Genomic DNA, 17,595 nt, shown 5'->3' on the forward strand with positions numbered 1-17,595 from the left:
TGAATGGGTCTCAATGCTCAGTACTCCCAAGGAAGGGTTGCGGAAGAGGGTCAAAGCACCCCCAAATTTCCGGGCAGGAGTGGGCTCAGGTACCTGGCCCAGCCTCCCCCTGGGAATCCCATCCCTGCACCTCCCGACCCGGTAGGGGCACTTGCCACCCTGAATGGCCAGCACAGATCTTTCCCTGTCACCCCAAGTCAAGCCACAGCCTCCCTGCCCCCGCTCTGGAGAACACTCCGGATGGGTGGAGAAGTGCAATCGGGGAAGGACCTATCGCAAGAAGTCTTCAACTACACTAGACTCTCTCCCAGAGGAAAAGAGCTCGGCCACATCCCGGGTCCCTGGGGCAGGGCGTGACGAGGTCGAGGACTACTCAGGAGAACTCCGTTCCTCCCAGCAAAGCAGCACACACATGGCCCGGCTCAGACTTTACTTGTGCTGCCCCCACTTCAGGGGGGAGGGGGTGCCACAGAGGCAGCAAGACGGCCCCAGACCTCTTAGGATCCTGAGGCAAAAGGCCCTTTGAGGCCTCCACAAAGCTCACCCAACCCTGGGAGCTACTGAGTCAGCACACAAGAACGAGTTCATCCACTACCCAAATACGGCCCTCGCCACCACCCCAGGCTCAGTGTTCACGGTGCCGCAGGGCGGGGTGGCTGAGCGTGGCTGTCTGGCATGGGTCACTGTGCGGTCAGTTCTTGTTGGCTCTCTTCTGCACTACCACTGGCTCAGACAGTGTCTGGTGCTGAAGCCGCTCAATCAGCCTCTCCACGTAGACCTTGAACAGAGGAGTCGGGTCCTATGGGAGTGAGACAGGGTCAGGATAAGTTGCTCTGGGGAAGGTCCGAATCCAGTTGGCCAAACACCAAGAGGAATCTGGCACAAGAAGACTGGACCCCTCAGGCTTGGCTACAGCCACCGGTCCAGAGGACAGCGACCCTGTCCATGAGACAGGGGCCACCTGCCCTTGGGACATAGGGATCAGGCATCTGTGACTACAGTTAAGGGGGCAGAGAACAGGGGCAGCGGCTGCTGTGCCATGTGGGTTCCCTTTTCCAGTAGCGACCACAAGCTCAGACCCTTCTAGGGTACACACACAAAAAGACCTCAACTAGGGGCGCCTAGGGGCTTAGTCGGTCAAGCTTCTGGCTTCCGCTCAGGTCATGATCTCATGGCTCACGAGTTCGAGCCCCGTGTCAAGCTCTGTGCTGACATCTCACAGCCTGGAGCCTGCTTTGGAGTCTGTGTCTCCCTCTCTCTCTGCCCCTCCCCTGCTCACGCTCTCTCTCTCCCCCTCTCTCTCTCTCTCTCTCTCTCTCAAATAAACATTAAAAAAGAAAAAAAGAAGAAAAAAGAAAGACCTCAACTCGCTAACAGGAAGACCGCAGGGCAAGAAGGCGTTAGGCAGCCAAATAAACCAAAGGTGCCACCAAGAGTCTTTCTGTCCATAAACTTATGAAGCTAGCCGGGGGCGGGGTGGGGGTGGTAGACAGGAGAGGGTCAGACCCTCGAGGGGAGGGCACGCGCTACAGGGAACCCAAGACCATGGCTCCAACGGGGCGGCTCCTCCCCAGACCCACCCAGGGCAGTGGCCACCAGCCCAGGTTCCCCAAGGCAGCCCTGCCCCCACCCCATCTGCCTGCTGGTGCTCAGCGGTTGGTGCTCACACATGCTCACCTTCTCCTCCAGGAGCCTCTGCTTCTCCAAAGCCTCGTCTAGCGTCAGGCCGACCCACTCAGCCTCTGCCTCTGGGATGACAAACTCCTGCACAGGAGGGACCAGGCCCACAATGAGGCCAGAGGCACCAGCCAACGGGGCCCTTAAGGAGCAGGAAGTACGAGCCAAAGCCCTTACCTTGTACTTTTCGTAGATGGCCGCCCGCTTCTTGGGGTTGTCTGGGTGCAGCTGGGGGTCCTGTCGGGCCAGCCGCAGCAGCATCCCTCGCTTCAGGTCCATCCCGAACTTGGAACACAGGTCCTCCTTCGGAGTCTGGCAGGAGGCTACGCGTGGGGCCAGGTGTGGCTGGCCATGCCCCGCCCACCCGAGGGCTGACCCCACCAGGCGCCTCCCCGGCAGGTGGAGGGCTCCAGGCCGTCACAGGACAAAGGACTGTGAGCTGACACAGGTGTGCCCCACCAAGTCTCTCACTAGCCAGGAGACTCCACTGTGTGCTGACCTGCAGAGCCCTGACCCCCCTCCCCGCTTGCCTTGAGGATGTAGAAGTCGAACCCGTAAGCCTCGTCAATAAGGTCCAGGGTCCGCATGGTCACTGTGACGGTGAATTTCGTGTCCAGTATCTCACTATAGAGCTGGCGCTGAAACAGCTGTGGTTTCCACACCTTCTTCACCCTCTTTGAGAGCTAAAGGAACAACAGAGAACCTACCTGAGACTCAGGACACGGAGCCAGAGGCCCAGCCCCCACCTGTGGACCCAGAGATCAGCTTCTCCTCAGCCAGTCTGGCACCTCCTGACCCTGCCTGGGTTGCTGGTGCGTGTTCCACATGTACGACCATAACTCCGTGGTCTACAGGCCATCACGTTCCAAACCAGGGACCAAGGGACCAAGGGCAAAGGGAGATGTCAGCCTGAGAGCCACCAGGCAGGGGGCTCAGCGGCCCCTCCAGACTGCCCACTGGAGACTGCACCGTGCACGGGGCTGAATCCTAAGTGCGATGACAAGGTGGTAGTGCCAGCCCTGTACGTGTCACAGACACACTGTGACATGTCAAGCCAACAGGTGACTGAAGACCTGACCTCCCCCTACCTCCTCTCACGCACAGATCTCACTCCTCATCCCTACACTTGATCTCGTACCCACCCCAGGGTCTCTGCACTTACTGTTTCTGGTACAGCCCACCGCCCTGTCTCAGGATACCCAACTGGTTTCGCAGAGTAACGTTTGCCAGAAACGCGTCTTCACAAATGAGCATGCCTCTTCAACGGAGCGGTGTGTGCACCATACGGTAAGCACACCACCCCGCCCCCGGCTCTCCACGCCCACCTTTGGAGCACAGCACTGAGCCCGGAGCACCAAAACCCAGAGGAGCGGCCCCCCGTCCCCACCCCCAGCCTGTCCTGCTCACGTACCTTGTCGTTGTTGATGTATCTGTGACCCAGGACCCAGCCCTCCCCACCCCAGAGCCCCAGCTGGGACTCTGGCGGGTAGTAAATGGGAACCGGCACATCCTCCACACGCTCCCGCTGCCCATTCTTGGGGTTGATCTTGAACTTAACCCCGTGCGGCCTGTAGTGCACAGGAGTGGGCGTTCGCGCAGGCTCCTGAGAGCGCAGGTAGTGCCGGGGCAAGCGGGAGCAGATGCCCTCCCGCAGCCGGAGCTGTTTCCAAAGGCCAACCGGGACCTTGTGCAGGGGCATCGCGGCGAGCCTGGAAGGGGGCAGGGGGGCAAGGGGCGGGGGGCGGGCCGCCGTCACTCCGCAGCCCGGCCGCACTCCGGCCCCGACACCCCCCCCCCCCGCGCGGCCTCGACCTCCGACCCCGACCCCGACCTCCGACCCAGACTACCGGCGCGGCCCTGACCCTCGACGCCGGCCTCTTGACTTCTGACCCCGACCCGGACTACCCGCGCGGCTTCGCCCCCCGCCCCCTGACTCTAGACCCTGGCCCCGACCTGCGGCCCCTACTCCGCCCCAGTGACCCGAACCGCGGACCCTCCGACCCCTGCACCGCCTACCTCTCCAAGTTCCGCGCCCCACCGGAACCAGAAGTCCTGACGCAGAGCTTGGCCCGCTATCCGCCACTGACTGGCTGAAAAGCCCGTCCGTCTACCCTCGTCCCGCCCCCTTTCCCGCCTTTAGGGACAGTGCAAAACGTCCTGCAGTGACGGCGGCGGCTCCAGGCACCGTCAGCAAATGAGGCCCCTTTTGCCTCGAGAGGAGCCGGGGGCGGGGCGGGGCGGAGCCTGTCATCCCAGGTCCCACTCCCCCTCCTCCCCGAAGGAGAGCAGAAATCAATGAAAAACGCTTGTGTCTTGAAATATCACTGTAGAATATTAAATTCATCAATCACAGCGAAAGAAGGGCTACATAAAAATATGTCCTCTTGTCTTAAAAATTTTTACCCCCCAAAACACCATATATAAATGTCTCCCCTTTACAAGCCTTGAGTGACCTAGTGGCCAAGTGCAGGGTGAAAGGGGTGGGGGAGGCCTCCAGGGAGGCCACACCTTGGACAGGACCAAGAAGGGAAGCCCCCCGCAGCCAGTAGGCAGGATGGGCTGGGCTGCATGCCTGCACCCCACCCTCAGCAGCCTCGCTTCCTGTGGCCACGTCCCACACCCCTGGTCCTATAGCAGCAGCCCACTACAGTTTTGTTTTAGGGGAGGGGCAGGGCACTGACCCTGGGGCAGTCAGCCCCCCTTATCCTGCTTCTCCCACAGAGGAGGCATAAAGGCCCAGCCAGATCTCTGGGAAGCCCCTCCCCAAACACACAGTTGAGCCCGGTGCAGGGCTACAGTCATCACCTCCTCTCCGGGGAGCAACTCATCCTTCTGAGTTCCAGACAAGGTCCCAGGAACCCCAGGGAAGGCCGAAGGCACGGACCTGGGGCAAAGTGTGCCAGGTCGTATCACACCCCTAGAGCAGCTCGGCAGCCCCTCCCAAAGAAGCCCTTCTCAAGGGCCTGCAGCTCCAAAGCTGAGAGCCAAAGGGAGGGGCAGGGCAGGACCAGACAGCCAAATGCCAGCCTCTCCATGTCACTCATGGCAGCCCCAGTGCCCATCAACTCCCTGGGGACTACGGACACCTCCCCCCACACTACTGCATCGGTGGGAAGCATCCCCATGCTTGAGGAAGGCTGGCATCAGGGAAGCAGGGAGGGCACAGCTCCCAGGCCCAGTGGGGCAGGGCCTGGGGGAGGTGAGCTCAGGTGTCCCTTGTCCCCTTGGGTGTCACATCACAACCTCACAGGGGAATGGGGCAATGGGGGAGTCTTTCTCCACATGTCCAAGCATCTCTACGCCAGAAGAACACAGAACCTGGCCCTGTATGGTACCTGTGGTCTCCAGGCAGCCAGGCCCAGGCCCCAGGGGCCCCTGCAGACACCAGCTGGGACCTGTGGAGGGGCCACGGGAGCCAGCACCTGGCAGGCACAAGGCAGGTGGGAGGTGTGGTCCTCTCCCCAGGAGGAAGCAAAAGGGTGCACAGGGCAATTTTATTCAGTTGGAAATCGGTCTGGACAGACTCGTTCTTCGGTCATATCCCTGGCCAGTGAGGTCATCATCACAGCCGCAGGCGTCCCCGAGCCGGCCATGTCACGTCACCGCGTACAGCTCCTCTCGGTGGCTCTTACAGATCTGATAGCGGCACGTGAGCTTCTGCGAGCAGGCCCAGGGCTCGGTGTGCTCCTCTCGCGGCGGCAGCAGGAAGGCCGCACTTCCCGCCAGCAGCATGTGCCAGATGCTGTGGGTGTAGTAATAGTTGTCACTGGTCATCATAGAGGTGTAGATGGCCACAGCCACAGCGGCCATGGAGATGCCAGGCAGGAGGAAAAAGCCCCAGCGCTGCCAGGAGGTCGGGTAGCACTGGCGCCGGTGCCCGCAGCGGTATACCTGGAGGAAACCGCCCCGTGAGCGACGGCACAGGAGGCTGTGGACACAGTTCCCAGGGGCCCACCGGGTCTGGGCAGTGGGGCCGTGTGTGGCTGCTTGGAGAGGACTCAAGGCCAGGACTCGGGCCCAGGCCCAGAAACATGGCCAGAACGAAGGGCCAGGCTCTCTTCCCCCGGAGAAAGAGTCTGTGGGGAGCCCCGATTCTCTGCAATCCCGCCCCCCCCCCCAGGGCCAGGGGGCTGGGCAGGACCTGCCCCAGCTCCTTACCCACATGGTGACCATAACCACAAAGGCAAAGAGACAAGGCCCCATCATATTCCAGGCACCCCTGCGGTCCAGCTGCAATGACATGGCGAAGACCAGTGTGCCCAGGAGAAACAGGACCTGGGCAAGACACAGGGATGACCGCAGGGTCACATGGACCCTCAGCCAGAGTCATTCCTGAGAGAACAAGGTCTAGCAGGACAGGTGGACCGGGCATGTGTGCCATCCCCCCGCCCCCCGCCCCGCTCAGGCTGCTGACCCACTCTGTCCTGCTCTGCTGGCTGGGAGGGAGGGGCCTCTCGTCCAGCTCGCGCATTGCCGGGACCCCGCGCTCCCACCGATCTGTTCACAGGTGGATTTCTCAGGCACAAACTTGGCCAGGCAAGGTACCGGGGGCACGTGTCTCTATCAGCCAGGGCCAGCTGACGCAGAAAAGTCCCCAAAATGTCCCGAGCACCAAGGACTGCAGGAGCAGAGCTGGGGCTTATTGGGGAGGTCTGGCCTAGGGGTGGGGCTCTAGGCCTCCTCTCCGAATGGGGCTCTGGGAGAGACCGGCTCGGGCCCTCACTGCACTCTGCCCACCACCTTTCTTTCCTGGCGGCCTCCAAGCAGCAGCCCCCTCACCGCTACCGGCAGCTTCTGCCAGCAGGCAAATGGTCATCACAAGAGATGAGAAGTTTCTAAGAGCTGAGCCTGCTTTCTGGGATCTTCTTCAATGTGCTGCATGCCAGGCCTCTGCTTCCCTGGAGCCCAGACTCGGGTGTCAGGAGCCACTCACATGTTTCAAGGCCGCCTTCAGCCGCGCCATGCAGAGGATGGTGACCCAGATGGACACCCCAGAGCCCAGAAAGTCGCAGTACTGCAATGTGTCATAGCTGAGGATGCACAGCACCGCCTCCCCGGGCTGGTCACAGGCGTGGTAGAACTGCGGAGCAGGCCGGTGAGCGGCAGCCCATCCCCCCCCCCCCCGCCCCCGCCCAAGTCCCCAGGGGAGTGAGGCCAGCCTACCGTGGAGAAGAACATGGTGTAGGCATAGACGGAGGCCTCCACCAGGAGGAGGCGGTGCACGGAGATGGCAATGGGAGCCAGGAACATGAGGTTGCTGAGGGTGAGAAGGAGGGTGGCCACCCTCTGCTGGCCCACCGTCTGGGCTGTGCTGTTGTCCGTGCAGCTCCACCCACGCCAGCCTGTGGGCCAATGTGACGCCAAGGGGGCTGAGGCCAGGAGAGGGGGCGTAACCCTCACCTAGAGCTCTGCACAGAAGCCCCCTCCTCACCCAGGAGCAGGCTGGGACAGACTAGGGCAGGTGTGGTCAGGGGAGTCCAAGGTCAGGAGGCAGCACTATCTCTGGGGGTGCCACTCTGTGCCTGTGGGGGGATGGAGGAGACATGGTAGGAATGGGGAGGGGGCGTTTGCACTTGTTCTGCAGGGTCACTCTCCAGCCGCGGCAGAGCTGACGTGGGCTCCCAGAGGACGGCGCCGGGCTCAGAAGCCAAGGGGAAAACGTCTGCAGGCAGGGTACCTGGCTGGCTCAGCCAGAGGAACATGCAACTCTTGATCTCAAGGTCATGGGTTTGAGCCCCACGTGTAGAGATTACTTAAATAAATAAACTTTAAAAAAAAAAAGTGGGGGCGCCCGGGTGGCTAAGTCGGTTAAGTGACCGACTCCTGATGTTGGCTAGAGTCACCATCTCACAGTTCGTCAGTTCAAGCCCCGCGTCGGGCTGGGTGCTGACAGTGTAGAGCCTGCTTGGGATTTGCTCTCTCTCCCTCTCTGTCTCTCCCCTCCCCCACTCAGGCTATCTCTCTCTCTCCCAAAATAAATCAATAAACTTAACAAAGAAAGTGTCTGGAAGCACCCAGGCCTGGCGCTCACCTGCCTTGCAGCTGCAGCCTGCATACAAGTAGCTGTGTCTGCGAAGCAGAAGACACTGGCCATAGGGTCCACAGTCATTCAGGCAAGGCACCAAGTACAAGGCGGTCTCCACGAGGACCGAGGTCTGCTCACACTCCCTGTGAGGAAGGAGCCACAGGAGGGCTAGCTGCTGACAGCTGGTAGCCAGTCCCCTGTCACTGCTCCCAGCAGGCCCTCGGACGCACGACCCCAGACTCGAGGCCCCCAGGCTCCAAGCCTCAGAGGTCGGCAGCTGTGAGCTCTGCTGAGGCCGAGATGCCCTGTCCCCATTGCTATCCCCTGAGTCCCAGTCTCCCAGGGCTGTGCCTGGACTGGTACCCCTCCTTGTGTCCTGATGCCCAGGGCTGCAGCAAGGAGAGTGACCAGATGGAGGAGAGGGACCCTTCACAACCCCCAGAGGGCCACTGACCCCGTGGGGCTTGTAGAAAGCTTGGTCACTCCCAGACTTGGACCTGGGCAGCCCCAGGCATGGTCCTGATGCAATGATCCAGCTGCCTGCCCCAGCCGGTAGCCCCCGCGTGTACTTACTCAGGACTCTCGGGGCACACGAGCTGCAGGGAGAGGTACCAGTTGTCTGTCTCTGGATAGGGGATGACGAGGTCAGCCTGGCGTGATGAGGCGCTCAGAGACAGTGGGTAGCCCTGGAAGAAGGCTGTAGGGAAGTGGGAAGGCGTGATCAGAGGTGGCCAGAGGGGCTGGCCTGGGTTGCTTGGCAGATGCTGCCTGCCCGTACCTGTAGTGCAGTTGAGCGACGTGTTGAAGCTGAGGAAGGGTGAGGCCGCGTTCACGCAGACCACGACCAAGGTGTTGTTGGTGACCGCGGTCTGGAAGGAGAGGCCGTGCACAGTCAGCCCCAGCCCCGGGGCAGCTGCCCGAAGTTCCCGCTCTGTCTGGTGCTGGGCACCATTGTCTGTGGCTCCTGCTGGCCCAGGGCCCCGCCGGGACCCTTCCTTACAGGCCTGCGGACACCCAGGCTGATCCCACACGCAGCCCCATTCCCTTAGATAGATACAGCCTATAGAACAGGCCTTCCTTTCCTGAAAAAGAACCCCTATTCTGCCCCAACACCCGTTGGGGTCATCTTGCTGCCTGAAAGGCTGACCTCGTCCCCGCGCCCAAGTCAGCGCAGGAAGACCTGAGCCGCGTCCCTCAGCCCGGCCAGGTGTGAGCCCGGAGCTGAGCCAGGCCGTGGGGCGCTCCCAGACGAAGGTACCTGGTTGGCCTGCAGGGAGACGGTGAGGGAGCCCCCGCTGTCCATGCCAGTGTTGAGGTGCAGCCGCAGCACCGAGGGCACGGCTGACTGCACCAGCATGGAGACCCTGTCCGCGGGCCGGAAGCGTACAGATACCACGTCCACGTCTTCTCGAAGGACCGGGTAGCTCATGAGGCAGAAGGGCCCGCTGCCCAGCCTGCTGCTCCTGCCCAGGCCACGGGAGCCGGGGCTCGGGGGCAGCAGGCCAGCGGAGGCGTTACAGCTCTGGTTTGTGCCGCTCGGCAAGAGGTGCTGGGAGCTCAGGGTCCACGGCCTGCAAGCTGTCAGGAGGACAAGGGGCTCAGGCGCAGGAAGGCCCGGGGGATGGTGGCAGGGGGCAGAGTCACCCGCACCCTGCCCTCTCCACGCGGCCCACCTGTGAGCGCAGCTACAGCCCTGAAGGCCACCGACACATGAGGCCCGGCCAGGCTCCTGGCTGTCACTTGCAGCCACCGGTCCCAGGGCGGCGAAGGCAACAGCAGGTGGCAGGCCCAACTGGGGCTGACGCACGTGAGCACCTTCTGGAAGTTCCTGGGCAGGGTGGCCGAGCCCACAGTAAGGCGAACAGGGCAGCCCAGACTCCCGTTGGTCGCACAGCCCTGCAGCTCCAGCCGCAGCTCCCGGGTATTCTCAGGGATGAAGATTCTGCGGCCAAGGGGATGCGTTCTCGCTCAGGCCCTGTGGCCCCCAGCGCCCTCCTGTGTCACTCTCACTCGGGATGTTGCCCAAAGGGGGCTGGGCATCCGGCCCCGAGACCCAGGCCCACACACTGAGGATGGTGGGAGCACCCACTCTACCCAGCCTGGAGGCTCGGCCTCCCCAAGGGCCCCACTCACTTGAGGTAGCTGGGGTGGGACAGGAGAGTCTGTGGAAGGGGGACATCAGGCTCCAGGATGAACACCTCGACTGCCCGCAGGACAAGCATGTCCGGCTGGAAGATGTAGGCACAGGTGGGCACAAAACCCTAGGGAGAGAGTGAAGTTCGGGGGAAAAGAAAAGGCAGACATGGGGCGGTCAGGGCCAGACCAGAGGGCCCAGGTGTGGAACAGGGGGCAGGCAGGACTGGACCAGAGCAGGGCAGCAGAACCCAGAGAAAAGTCTGCCCTGAGGAGGGCAATGACGGCCACTGGGCACTCATGCACTGAGGGTCCTGTCCCCCCACCGCCGGAAGGCAGCCCCCTTACCTTCACCTCAATCTTCTGGGATGAGGGCGGCAGGTGGGCGGCCACAAACCAGTCCCCGGGTGCTGGGTGGGAGATGTTGACGGACGCGTTGCTCTGCAGCATCTTGATGAGGAAGGAGGGCTGCACGGAGGTGTTGGCGGGGAAGCTGGTGTCCAGAGGGTTGATGACGGGAGGGGCGCCATAACGGAAGTACCTGGAGGCAGGGAGAGCAGGACAGGCGTCGGGCGTGGAGCCTGGGGGAGCCTGGGAGAGCCTGGGCGGGCAGGCGGGCGGGTGGGCGGGCGGGCACCTACACAGTGATCTCCACATCGGTGCACGCAGGGCCGCCGCCCCGGGACACTTGCAGCAGCCAGCGCAGCAGCACGGTGTCCGGGGGCACGCGGAAGTGGAAGAGCCTGGCGCTTCCGTACCAGCTGTAGAAAGACAGCTTCTGTGGGGACTGCGAGAACTGCTCCGACACCAGCCTGACGTCTGCGGGGACACGGCGCCGTCAGCCAGGCCAGGCCCCCACGTCCTCACGGAGGCCGCGACAGGCGCCCGGCGCGCTGACTCTGACCTCTTGCTGTCCCCAGCAGCCCCGGCGGCTGGCTCTCGCTCGGCAGGAGCCCGGGACTCACGAGGTGTCCCTCTGCCATCACACTCCCACTCAGCTTCCACGCATCCAACGTCTCCACCCCCGCCATCCATCTCTCCGTGGCTCGGGCTCTGACCCTGAAGCCATTTCTCTGCCACCTCTGCCCAGACCACCCACATCCCGCCCACCGGGCACCCCTTATCACTGCAGCACCTTCCAGAACGAGTCCCCCAGCACGTCACCCCAAATGCCTCAGACCTTAGGAGCAGGACAGGCCTCATCTTGCCTGTCCCCCGACCCCCACCTTCTGCACACTGTCATGGCCTCACTCAGTCCCCCTCACACTGCAGCCATGGCAGGTCTGGGGCCAAGAGGTGGAGGCTGAGGGACGTGGGGAGTGTTTGGGGTGGGAGCCCAGCCCCAGCCTCACATCCGCCCCGGGCACCGGATACCGGGATGGTCCCCCACCTCCTCGGATCCTCCCTGCCCCGTTCTGTGGAGCCTGTGGGGCCTGCCGTGGTTGCACCTGACAGGTGAGGGGATTCAAGTCTGGAGGCTGGCCACCTGTTCAGGCCCATGACGACTTGAGCCTGAATCCCCACCAACCCAGAGAGGTGGCAAGCGGAGACCCTGGGGGGAGGGGAACCCTGGACCGGAAGCCTGGCCAGCCGTGAAGACAGAGAGGGGGCAGCTGGTTCCCATGCTCTAGTGGGCGTGTGTCCATGCAGAGTGGCACGGACAAGGCAGGGGCCCCTGGCAGCAGACTGCCTGCGGCCCCAGCCTGGGGCGCCCCTGTGCCCACCCTCGGAACACCTCTCAGGTCTCCACCACGGTGGCTCCCTGGCTCCCCTGCCCTCCCCCCTCTACACATGTGCACTGACACTCAGTTGGTGTCACACCAACCTTTCGAGGACTGGCTCAGTGTCCGGGGGCTCGGCACAGAGGCCTGAGGCCCCAGCCTAGACTAGGCCCCTCCTGGGAGTGTCCACTCACTGAGTACAACCTGCACCAGGACCGGTGCCCGACACCATGAATGGTGCCCCCCAAACCCTCCCTCTTGGGGTTCCCACCCTGGGTGTTCTCTGTGCTCTTGGGGGCAGCCAAGCAGATGTGGGGTCCAGCCATGAGGCGCCCGGGTTGCATGCCGGGGAGTCCAGGCCCAGCAGCAGCTCAGACCTCATGCCTCCTGTGACCTTGAGTGTCCCTTCCTTTCTCTGGGTTCCAGCTTCCTCGTGAGTTGGCTGAGGTGGATGGCACCACCCCCCCTCAGGTGCCCTGCCCTCCAAAGTTAATGGATAGTAAAGTGCTTCTGGAAGAAATGCACTGTGGACACAGTAGGGTGTGGCTTCCTCTCCTCCAAGCTGACCTCTCTCTGCCCCACCAGGAGAGTGGCTGGCTGACACCACCCCAGCAGAGCAGGCCGGGCCCCTCAAGGTAAGCTGGAGGAGCAGGTCAGGGGGCCAGGTGACCAACCCTTCTGCCAGCCTGCTGACCTTCCCATGGAGTCACCTCAAGAAAAGACAGTAACCCACTTACGAAGTCAGTCTGAGTTCCAGAGGAGCTCCACACAGTGGGGTGTGAAGAGGTGGGCTCCATGCAGGACGAGCTCCAGACTTTCCATGTGGCTGCTGGCCACATGGTCCCATCCAGCAGTCTGTGGCCTGAATACTAGGAGGCCAGGAGCTACTGAACTAACACAAACTTCCCCCTGAGGCGGCTGTGGCCCTTAGGATAACATGATGAGGGGGGCCGAGAAAAGTGCTAGGGAGCTGAGGCAGGACAGCCCCCACCCCCACCTCAGGACCAGGGGGCCTGAGAGAAACAGGCAGCCAGCTGGGTCCCCAGTACCTTGACCTAAAAGTGCAAGGCCTTCTGGCCCCCACCAGCCCTGGGGTGCCAGCCTGAGCACACCTGGAATGCAGTTGGTAGCTCTGAAGTTTCAGCAGGTGCATGAGAGATGAGACCTGCTCAAGGTCACCCTAAGAAGCAGAACCCTTCCAGCCCCTCAGCACCCCAGCTCTACAGCCCGACCTCCCTTCCCAAGATACCCAGGCACTCATCTTGCTGAACACCAGGCGATTGGCACATTACCTCTGATATCAGGGAGCACAGGCTTCATGCACACCAGCCCTGCCCCACAGTCCCCTCCAAGGACACAGGGTTACAGGGAAAGGAAAGAAAGTCCCTGAGCCCGTCCTGGGAACCCAAGTGAGGGCACACTACCCCACACACTCTGAAGCAGGACAGGGACCCAGTGCACAGACCCTAGAAGCCAGGGCCACACAGCTGCCTGCCCCCTCAGCAGGCCTGGGAGGTGAGGGGCTGCCCCAAGTTTTCCATCTCCCTAAGCCCCTCACCAGTGAGCCCTCATCCAGCCCTGAACCCAGGATGGAGAAAAAGGTGCATGTGAGGGTGACAATATGCAATCCAATGGAGCAGTTGAAGCCGGGGCCAGTCTCAGGGGAAAACACCTTTCATTTCAAGCTGTGCCAACCTCAGAAACCGGAGGCACAGCCCTCAAGGAAATAGGAGCTTGGAGGGTTTCAGAGAAGGGGGGTAGAGGCAGGGAGCCAGGGAGTGGAGGGAGAGAGCTCCAGGCTGTGCTGGATAAGCCACCTGCTGCCCAGAGGGGCATCTGGGCCCCCCTAACCCAGCCAGCCCAGCCAGCGGCCCTCAGGAAGACCCAGGCCACAGTCAGGGGAGACCACTCGGCACTCCCAGGGTCTTATCTCAGGCGGGTCGGAGGGGCAGCGTCTCCAGGTCTATGGGGGCTCGGCCCAGGGTGTGGACTCTCGAGGGGCAGAACCACCTGGCCCACCGGGCCCCTCAGGTCCACCGGGGAGGCCAGCCTCCAAGAAGCAGTGCCAGGTGTTCAAAGTCACTGCACTTGTCGCCGTGGGAGGGGTGAAGACGCGGCCCCACTCCAGGATCTAAGCAACTTTCTCCCAACTCCGCCCTTCTCAGAGGCCACATGGGGGCCCTGGATCCCACCACACAGCCCTTCTTCCCAGCGGGCCTTGCGGCTAGACCCTGGGTTGAGTCCCCCTGCACCCCTCCACCTCCGCGTCCCTCCGCGCGGCAGTCGTGCCCTACCGAAAGGCGTTGGGAGGAAGCAGAAAGGGAGAGCGCACTACGAGGGGCCCGTCTGGCCGAACCCGGCCCTGGGGACAGTGCAGGGGGCGCTGGCGTCCTTGCCACCCCGACTGCCCACCAGGGGATGCTCACAAGGGCTTGTCCTTAGCTCCCAGCCCGGCGTGGGGACCTGGGCCCCGGGCCCGCGCCAGGTGAGCGCACAGGCGACCCCAGGTGAGTCACAATCCCGACCCCGCCCCCTTCCCGGCTGCCGCCGGCCGCCCCCCGCTTCCCCCAGCCCCACGGCGCCCTCGGGTCCGCGCCGGCTCACCGCTCTTCTTGCCGTCGCCGGCAGCCGCAGGCGGGGCCCCAGCGAGCAGCAGCAGCAGCAGCAGCCCCGCCACCGCCACCGCCACCGCCGCGCCCCGGGTCCCGGTCCCAGCCCGGCCCATGGCTCCGCGCTCGGCCCGGCGCTAACCGGACCGCGTCCCCGGCCGCCCGCCCCCGCCGCCGCCCGGGCAGCCTCCGCCGCCACTGCGGCCCCCGCCGCCGCTTCTGCCCCGGGCTCCCATCGTCCCGGCCGGTCCCAGCCGCCGGCGCCCCGGGCACTTCCGCCTGCGAGGCCCCGCCCCGCGGGTGCCCTGCCCGAGCCGGACCCGAGGACCGGGGTCGCAGAAAGGATGCGGGCTGGGGGCCGAGGCGGGCGGAGGGCAACGTGGGGACGGAGGGGGCGCTGGGGGAGGTCGCCGACTTAGGGGAACGCCGACCCACGGCCGTGCGCGCAGATGCGGGAGGCAGGGCGAGATAGGGTGGAGGGTCACGCGGGGCGCGCGGGGGACGTGGGACCGAGGGCGCGGGGGAGTCGCGGGAGGGAGGGGGCGCGAGGGACGTGGGACCGAGGGGGCGCGCGGGGGCAGAGGACCGAGGGGACACGGGTGGGCGGGCAGAGGGCTGGAGCGGGACCGAGTGGGGCGCGCGGCGGACGTGGGACGGAGGGCGCGCGGGGGACGTGGGACCGAGGAGGCGCGGGGGACGTTGGACTGAGGGGACGCTGGGGACGTGGGAAGGAGAAGGCGCGGGGGACGTGCGTCAGACCGAGGGGGAACGGGGACGTGGGACGGAGAGGGCGCGGGGGACGAGGGACCGAGGGGGCAGGGGGACGTGGGAAGGAGGGAAGGAGGGGGCGCGGGGGACGTGGGACCGAGGGGACGCGAAGGACGTGGGACCGAGGAGGCGCGGGGGACGTGGGACTGAGGGGACACTGGGAACGTGGGAAGGAGAAGGCGCGGGGGACGTGCGTCAGACCGAGGGGGCACGGGGACGTGGGACGGAGAGGACGCGGGGGACGAGGGACGGAGGACGCGCGGGGACGTGGGACCGAGGGGGCACGGGGACGTGGGAAGGAGGGGACGCGGGGAACGTGGGACGGTGGGCGCGCGGGGACATGGGACCTAAGGGGCACGGGGCGGGGGGGGGGCAGAGGGCGGGACCCAGGGATCAAGAGGGGAAGGTGGCGGGAGGGGAATGGGACCGCGCGGGGGGCGGGGGGGGGGGGGGGGGCGCAAATGCTTCCTGCAGTTTCTAGGGGTCCAGGCTACGCGTGTCTGGGTTCCCTGAACCCTGAGGGGGGAGATGCGCGATGTGGGCCGCGGGGCCCGGCGCGCAGGAAGCAGGCGGAAACTCGCGCCCACCAAGAGGTGAGTTCTGCGCGCCTTTCTGCCTCCGTGGGCCTTGACTCTTAGCCTCCAGCCCCTCAGAGCTGGGCTCCCCAGGCCAGGCCTTCCTGCCCTTGAAGCGGCTACAAGGGTCGCCCTTCACACCAGGAAGCCGCTACAAGTGTGTGTGAAGAAAACTTTTATGGAAAGATGAAAAGGCTTCGTGTACATGTGGGAATTTCGGACTCTAAGGTGGCGATTCACATCAGTGAGTGGGATTCACCCCTCACCCTTCACATTGGCTTAGATTCCAAACAAGTTAGATTTAGGCATTAAAAAGAAAGATGGAGAGACTAGAAGAAACTTGGGGGAACTTTTTCAGAGTCCCGTGGAAGGGAAGGCATTTCTGAACATGACCTCCAACCCGAAGACCAGAAGCAGACTGAGAAATTCAACTACCTGAAACCAAAGCTTTCAAAGCTTTCGGCGGAGCAAAACTGCGTTAAGCAAGGTCAAAAAAACAATCCACGAATTGGGAAGGACAGGCTTGCAACTCCGATCGCAAAGGGCCAATCTTAATACGATTGACAATAAAGAGTTTAATAATTCAGAGTCCCTACAAATCACTAACAAAGTGCCACCCTCCAATAAACCCAAGGACCCTCCTGGAAAGGGTATGCAAATGAACAGGACTGGGCTCCAACCTCCCTCCTTAAAGAAATGCAAATTGAAAAGCACCTAGATGCCTGTCTTATTTATACCCAACAAACCTGCAGAGTTGAAAAAGTTTGATCACCTGGCAGGGTGAGATTGTGGCCCCACAGTCATCCCTGTATTCAGTGAGCGGCAGTGACAGCTTCCAGAAGCCTCTGGACTCAGCTACCAGAGTGACAAGAGCACACAGCTTTGCCTCGGTCACCTTTGTGTGCCTTCCCTGCAGAGGTGCTCACACAGTGTGAGGCCGCATATGGTTCAGTACACAGACGGGTATTGCTCATTAGGGAATGGCGTATTCAAACCAAGAACACATCACTGTCCAAACCCTGATACGGTGTGGCTGTGAGAGGAAAACCAGGAAGCTCTGTGTACTGATTGGGGGTGGTCTACCTGACTCACCTTTAGCTGATAAAAGGGCAGAACAATGTGTCCAGAAAGCTACCGTATTTGTAGGAAAATGGTTTTAATTTGCATGCACCAAAGGCATAGAATGCATCGGGCAGCAGGTTATGCTGAATGACTCTGAGGGAGGGAGCCTGATGGCCAAGGGTTGGAAGGAGGGGCTTTACCTGTTTGTATCTTTTGCATTTTGTACTGCTGGGGACAGGGGGTTGGGAGTTGTTGAGAGTTTAAAGAAGGGAGGGAGGAAGAAACTGACCGCAGAAAGCTGGAAAGTGGAGTGGAGAGTGGAGACCCAGGGAGGACAAAGGCCAAGGTGTGAAGCCATCAAAGAGACTCTTTGTTCCTTTGGGATCTAGGCTGAGCCCTCCTCACCCCTGGCCGTTCTCAATTTAAAGGGACAGAGGTCAATTCTGGGATTTTGCTGAGCCGTGATTTCAAGCACTGTGCTGACCCAGGGTCAGTCATGCTGGGACAGCAGCTGTGGTCAGCACTGAGCACTGGAGGCTGTTCCTGTCCTGGGCTGGGCTATGCACTCCGGGGGCCTCCCCTGACTGTGTCACTGCAGTATGAGGCTCCACAGGTAGGAGGGGACGTGACAGATACCCTGTCCCAGTGCTGTGCCTGGGGGCAAGTGAGTTTGTAGACAGACCTGGAGCCCTGGGCTGGAGTCAGGAGATCTGTGCTAAGTACCAAAGCATTAGCAGTGGGAAGAACCCTAGGACCCACCTCAGAGGGCTTCAGTTTAAAGACAGGAAGCTGAGGCCCCCACCGCAAAGGGTCCTGTCCCGAGAGGGGCTCTTGTATTCCGCCTCAAATCACACAGAAAAATTAATTCTAAGGGACTTAGAACACAGCCCTTAGAATAAAAGGGTGGGAAATAATTAAGCAACATGGACAGGAAATTGGGGAATCATGAAGGAAAAGTTACTCGTTTGACTACTTTTTAAAAATGTTATGTGGGGCGTCTGGGTGGCTCAGTCAGTTAAGCGTCC

The 17,595-nt window shown here is 62.5% G+C and overlaps 2 protein-coding genes across 4 annotated transcripts; both read right to left on the reverse strand.

The window, feature by feature from the left end:
• Positions 1 to 415: 415 nt before the first annotated feature.
• Positions 416 to 3,777, reverse strand: MRPL28 (mitochondrial ribosomal protein L28). 2 transcript variants are annotated; one of them, XM_049639076.1, is made up of 6 exons: positions 3,694 to 3,777; positions 3,089 to 3,386; positions 2,208 to 2,360; positions 1,855 to 1,989; positions 1,678 to 1,764; positions 416 to 799 (listed from the first exon to the last, which is right to left on the reverse strand). In XM_049639076.1, exons 2-6 carry the CDS (start codon positions 3,374 to 3,376, stop codon positions 692 to 694), a joined length of 771 nt encoding a protein of 256 aa, XP_049495033.1. In that variant the 5' UTR covers positions 3,377 to 3,386; positions 3,694 to 3,777; the 3' UTR covers positions 416 to 691. The 2 variants fall into 2 exon arrangements, with proteins under 2 accessions (XP_049495033.1, XP_049495034.1); XM_049639077.1 differs by lacking the exon at positions 3,694 to 3,777 and adding an exon at positions 3,631 to 3,687.
• Positions 3,778 to 5,157: 1,380 nt separating this feature from the next.
• On the reverse strand, positions 5,158 to 14,296 carry PGAP6 (post-GPI attachment to proteins 6). Of its 2 annotated transcripts, none has more exons than XM_049639075.1 (13): positions 14,161 to 14,296; positions 10,477 to 10,654; positions 10,184 to 10,376; positions 9,836 to 9,963; positions 9,376 to 9,644; positions 8,961 to 9,280; positions 8,481 to 8,571; positions 8,276 to 8,399; positions 7,709 to 7,845; positions 6,841 to 7,019; positions 6,611 to 6,757; positions 5,836 to 5,952; positions 5,158 to 5,419 (listed from the first exon to the last, which is right to left on the reverse strand). In XM_049639075.1, exons 1-13 carry the CDS (start codon positions 14,279 to 14,281, stop codon positions 5,306 to 5,308), a joined length of 2,118 nt encoding a protein of 705 aa, XP_049495032.1. In that variant the 5' UTR covers positions 14,282 to 14,296; the 3' UTR covers positions 5,158 to 5,305. The 2 variants fall into 2 exon arrangements, with proteins under 2 accessions (XP_049495032.1, XP_049495031.1); XM_049639074.1 differs by having other exon boundaries at positions 5,158 to 5,568.
• Positions 14,297 to 17,595: the final 3,299 nt, after the last annotated feature.

Source organism: Panthera uncia, chromosome E3 (genome assembly GCF_023721935.1).
Source record: "Panthera uncia isolate 11264 chromosome E3, Puncia_PCG_1.0, whole genome shotgun sequence".
Taxonomy (NCBI): domain Eukaryota; kingdom Metazoa; phylum Chordata; class Mammalia; order Carnivora; family Felidae; genus Panthera; species Panthera uncia.

What these genes read in the sequence shown, in the direction of transcription:
- PGAP6 (XM_049639074.1), bottom strand. Translation starts at nt 14,281, where the DNA reads ATGGGCCGGGCTGGGACCGGGACCCGGGGCGCGGCGGTGGCGGTGGCG. An exon ending in GGCTGTAGCTGCGCTCACAG is followed by an intron (nt 9,281 to 9,375) that starts GTGGGCCGCGTG and finishes TCCTCCTGACAG; the next exon opens with CTTGCAGGCCGTGGACCCTG. An exon ending in TGAAGGCGGCCTTGAAACAT is followed by an intron (nt 5,953 to 6,610) that starts GTGAGTGGCTCC and finishes TGTCTTGCCCAG; the next exon opens with GTCCTGTTTCTCCTGGGCAC.
- MRPL28 (XM_049639076.1), bottom strand. Translation starts at nt 3,376, where the DNA reads ATGCCCCTGCACAAGGTCCCGGTTGGCCTTTGGAAACAGCTCCGGCTG. An exon ending in TCGACTTCTACATCCTCAAG is followed by an intron (nt 1,990 to 2,207) that starts GCAAGCGGGGAG and finishes GCCTCCTGCCAG; the next exon opens with ACTCCGAAGGAGGACCTGTG. An exon ending in AGAGGCTCCTGGAGGAGAAG is followed by an intron (nt 800 to 1,677) that starts GTGAGCATGTGT and finishes TCACTCCCATAG; the next exon opens with GACCCGACTCCTCTGTTCAA.